At 39.9% G+C, this 4959-nt stretch overlaps 1 protein-coding gene across 1 annotated transcript; it reads right to left on the bottom strand.

Annotated features, from left to right (window-relative positions):
- Nucleotides 1-1428: 1428 nt before the first annotated feature.
- On the bottom strand, nucleotides 1429-4593 carry LOC127790304 (transcription factor Y1-like). The gene is made up of 3 exons (XM_052319749.1): nucleotides 3776-4593; nucleotides 3448-3577; nucleotides 1429-2571 (listed from the first exon to the last, which is right to left on the bottom strand). The coding sequence occupies exons 1-3, from the start codon at nucleotides 3906-3908 to the stop codon at nucleotides 1755-1757; spliced, it is 1080 nt and encodes a 359-aa protein (XP_052175709.1). The 5' UTR covers nucleotides 3909-4593; the 3' UTR covers nucleotides 1429-1754.
- Nucleotides 4594-4959: the final 366 nt, after the last annotated feature.

Raw genomic sequence — 4959 nt, 5'->3', positions numbered from 1 at the left:
GGCCGAACTCCCAACGACTCTTATAGTTTGCCGGCCTAAACAATTAGCTCGCATAATGAGAATGTCAAATGCAAGAGAATGTTAATGGGCTAGGAGTCGTCCCAATTGAGCCAACCTGGCCCCATTCTCTCGACCCATTTGATCGGCCCATGTCAGTCACATTCTGGCCTCTGGCAACAACATTATTACAGTCACTTCTAAATTTTTGCGCGCCTATCTCAAATCTCATCCTCATTAATGACGGATCCCATCCACATTAATGGGGTCCCGTCAGCATCTTGCCATTGCATGGATGCCTCCACCGGCGCCGGCTATCACGTCACATCACTTGCAGATTTACAGCACATGCGAGAGGACATCTCCTCCTCCCATATATCAGGTAGCTCTTCCTAGAGCCATGATATGTTTTTTCCTGCCAACTTGCTGATACTTTGTATTTCGTTACTCGTTTACTTATTTGAGCGTCGGAGTATTTTGTAGGGGCCGACTGGCCGGCGGACCAACAAATCAAACCAGGACAACCCTTTTCTCCCTCTTGGACTCATTGCAGCAGTGCGGGCCAACGAATCACAATCGACCAATTTCGAACATCGACAACATGCTTATGCCCTAATGATTCATTCTCTGCTTTTGACCCAAAAAAAAATAAAAATAATTCATTTTGCTGAGTATTATGCTGAAGTTTTTTTAAAAAAAAAACTCATGACACTTGATGATCAATTTCAAACTTATATTTTTGATATGCACTCTAACAAAGAGTCTAAGAAATTACGAGAATACAGTAAATTTGCACAGAAATTGGTTGTGACAAAAAAAATATAGTATACCTATTATTTAGTTTATAAGTTTGTGACTTTGGCATTAACTCTTTCGGTTGTTACTGTCATATTATTATAGTTAAAAAAGTATTTTTTGTAATAAATATTATGAATAATTGATTGTATAATAGAATTGAAAATTAATGGATGAATGATAATTTAGTTATGTATATTAAAAATAATATATTTAATAAAATTAATAATATGGACATTATCTGAAAAGTTATAAAAAATTATTATAAAATATTTTTATATTTTAATAATATTATTATTATTATTTTATTTTTAAAATTATATTTTTTATATTTAAGTTGATCCTCACTTAATCAAAATCATGACTCGAACCTGATTGTCTCTGCTCACTTAATTAATATCTCCAGCTTAATTTTGGTGCTCTCTCTCACGGCTTTCTGTATGATGTGCACCACCGTTGCATTTGATGCATAGGCGGGCTGGCATCCCGCTTACCCAACCTACAATATACCTCAAATAAGCTATGAGGGGCGCTGAAATACGTATTCAACGTCCATCCATATGTTAAAAATAGCAATATATATGGAGTACTCACCATTCTTCAGACAACCAGAAAATGATAGAATTAGAAGCCATATGAAGTGGCCAGGGCTTTGGCCTCTCAAGGATTGAGATTGGGATTAATCATGCATGCTGTCTCTAACTTATTGGCAGCCAGCCACACAAGACTTTTAATTTCATGGTAACAAACCGAGAAAAGTTTCAATCCTATCACTGAAGTCCGAATTCACTTTGTGCCAAATAAATCAATATTTACGACAACGCAGTAGAACCGACCGACCAACCAACCAAGTACAAAAAACAAATTAATTATGTACAGTCCAACAGAAGAAGAAATGGCTTCTTGCTTTTCGTTAATCGTTACTGTTAATCCCCAGCAGTTTACTGAGATCTTCCCCGTAATCACTCCCCCCACAACCAAGGCAACACGTTCTCCTCCTCCCCCAATTGCTGGTTATGTTCATGGCCTTCAGCTACAGCCTCCCAGTCCAAATCCCAGCTCCAATCTCCGTCGTTCATAATAAACGTCTCTAGATCCTCAATTGTTCCAATTTTGGTGGCCATTCCCGTGTCTATCTGCTCATTAATGGCTGCTGCAGCGAGTTCCCTTTCCTCTCCAAAAGTCACGTCCACCAGCTCATAGTCATAGCCCACAGTGACAGTGTCATCAAAGCAGCACGGCCCCCCACTCTTTTGTCCTTCATACCTTCCCAAACCCTCGATGGACGACATTGGTGAACTCCCATTTCCACTCCCTCTCTTTTCTTTTTCCCAGCTACGACCCATTATTCCATCTTGCTTTCCCGCTTCTACGGAGTCCGAGAAAACTGGAGCCACACCATTTTCTGGCCATGAGATGGAGGCACTGGACAGAGCCTCTCTCTCCATATTTGGCGTTGATGGCATTGGTACTGTAGTGGTAGTGGAAGCTCCTCCATTGACGAACCCATTATTTATTTGGGACTTCTCTGTATTTGACTTTGGATCATTACTATTGGTTGGAAAATAGCTTCGGTTCTTCTTCATGGCAGCTCGGCTGGTCCGACCGCCTCTTCGCCTAGAAGCAACGCCGGCCTTAGCCAAATCCGTCGCGGATGGACTTAAAACTTCGGTCGCAGGCCTCCTAAAGCTTTGAATTTTTCTGCTCAAGTGAGAGTTCCAGTAATTCTTTATCTCGTTGTCTGTTCTTCCCGGCAAGTGACCGGCGATCGTAGACCACCTTTAAAAGAAGATAAATTGATGACTTTGTCAGTAAAATTGTCGGTCATACTCATACCCAAATTAATATAACAATTGAACCACTTCTACGACAATTTAATGGAAACTTGTTGAACGAGTTCAGTGTTGATTCTGATCTCTCATAACTTGACCTTCTAATAGAATTTTTGTTTAAAAAATATTACCACTCAAATAAAATAATAATAATAATAATAATAATAATAATATTTTCAAATATTTTTTAATTATGACTTTAGATCCGGAATAAATTTATTCAGCAATCTAGTAAGCTTGAACTGGTCAAAACTCTTTGCCAACACCCGAACTTTGCCATTAGCTCAGATTAAAATCCACTGGTTGAACACTCACAAGGGTGTTGATCGAAGCTGACTTAAATACTAGATTGACTTAAATTATAAGGCATTTTGATATTAAAATTTACTTTCACAGAAAAATGCAATGTAATAAAAGAAAATATAGAGTTCGTTTCTGATGTATTTATAACTTCTTAGATCACTGTATTGATTCTATAGGAAAAGGACACTTGTAATCAATTCGATCATTATTTATAGATTAAAAAAAACTGTAAAACGAAAATGCTGTTTTTTCCTCTTTCCACTTTTGAAATAGAGACGTAGCTAGGATAAAAAGGATGGAAGACAAAAGTTGAATGAAAACGAGGGCTCCGGTGGTCCCCATGCACCCAGGATAACCACTCCAGTCCAGGCATCAACTTTAGTTTTGTGGTCACAGGGAAGGTAGTTCTTGTAGGTAGTGGAAGAGTACAAGTGTGTGTGTGTGTGTGAGAGAGAGAGAGAGAGAGATGTTAGAGAATCACGTCTACAGTGTGAAGGTGTAACCGGAGCGGCGAACTAACCTGTTCCCCAAAGTTGCATGCAATTGGATGATGATTTCGTCCTCTTCCGCAGATATGTTCCCTCTCTTCAAGTCAGATCTCAAATAGTTAATCCACCTCAGTCTGCAGCTTTTCCCGCACCTAAGTAATCCTTCAAACCACAACAAAACAAAACAAAATCAAATCAATCGATCCGCGCTCTAAAACCTAGCTAAACCTGTCACAAAAAAACATCATCAGATGATTCACACATCCTTTCATCATTCTAGATCATGTTTTAGCTAGGACGCGACTCAATTGGTAAAATGTGGGAGCATGCATGCAGCAGAATTCTTCGCGATGTACGTACCGGCATTCTTTGGGAGAGACCGCCATGAACCTTCTCCGTGAGCCTGAATGTACTTGGCCAGTGTCTCGTCTTCCTCGGCCGTCCATCGCCCCTTCTTCAACCCTACTTTCTCACAGCACGGCGCTCTGCCCATTACAAACGCCAAACAGAAACGGAGAAGACGATGGTCTCTTAACTCTCAAAGGGGTTTCTAATTTTGGCGAGCCTCAACTGACTCGATCGAGGGATGAATAGTAATAGTAGTGTGCCAAAAGTACCTTTTTCCAATTTCCACTTTATAAGCGAAGGCAGCGGTGGAGATCACGCCGCGTCTTCAAAGTCGCTGGCGGGGCCTCTCCACCGACGCCTTAAATTTTAATTCTGCGCATATTTATTGATAATTATTACATCACGTTATAAATTTTTGGCATAGTAAAATATAGCTTAATTTTAATTTTTAGTACACATGTCAGCCCAAATAATGTATGTGATACGGGACCGACAGAGACTACACAGGGAGCGTCGTGGCGGTCTTTGGATCTCCCACGTCGAGGGAGGGAGGGAGGCTGCTTTTTCTGTCCCATCTAGCTTCTACGTCTCGTATCGTTCCTCTAAATCGTGTGGGTTCCACTTAATTTGACCAACCCCACCCGAATAGTCATGAATTTATTCTTTGCTCCTGATGATAAATTTTATTTGAGAACATGAATGACAAAGTTGATCAACTGCTCTGCTCCCACGAAGTCACAAACAGCATTTATACCAGAGCGGATACTTGTAAATATCCAAATACCCTCTGCAGTTAAGGCGTCACGCCTTGCATTTTTTTTCTTCTTTTGTTTTTGCCCTTTTTTTTAATTTAAACACAAAAAAAATCATGTTTTTTTTACTTTTTATCTATGAAAGGAAACCGTATATTTGATTTTAATTAAAAGAAGTCTCTCTCTCTCTCTCGTCTATTCAAAGTTGGTTGATTGATTTTGGCTTTGATTAAGGTCATTAGTTCAGTTGGGCCAGAACTAGGGGAAGGGGGTGCAGTGTAGACGAGTGTAGGTTATTCATTCATTAAATGCGAAACAGGGCCCCCCATGAATTCACAGTACATGAGCTTTCTGGGCAGAATCAGGGCTGAGATTTTTAATGGGCTGCAATTCAATGAATTGTCCATTGCTAGATGAGATTGACGGGAAGACAGGTATTCATCA

Source organism: Diospyros lotus, chromosome 1, assembly GCF_014633365.1.
Source record: "Diospyros lotus cultivar Yz01 chromosome 1, ASM1463336v1, whole genome shotgun sequence".
NCBI lineage: Eukaryota > Viridiplantae > Streptophyta > Magnoliopsida > Ericales > Ebenaceae > Diospyros > Diospyros lotus.
Note: the sequence above shows the minus strand (reverse complement) of the source record. Positions and strands in the feature narration are given on the sequence as shown.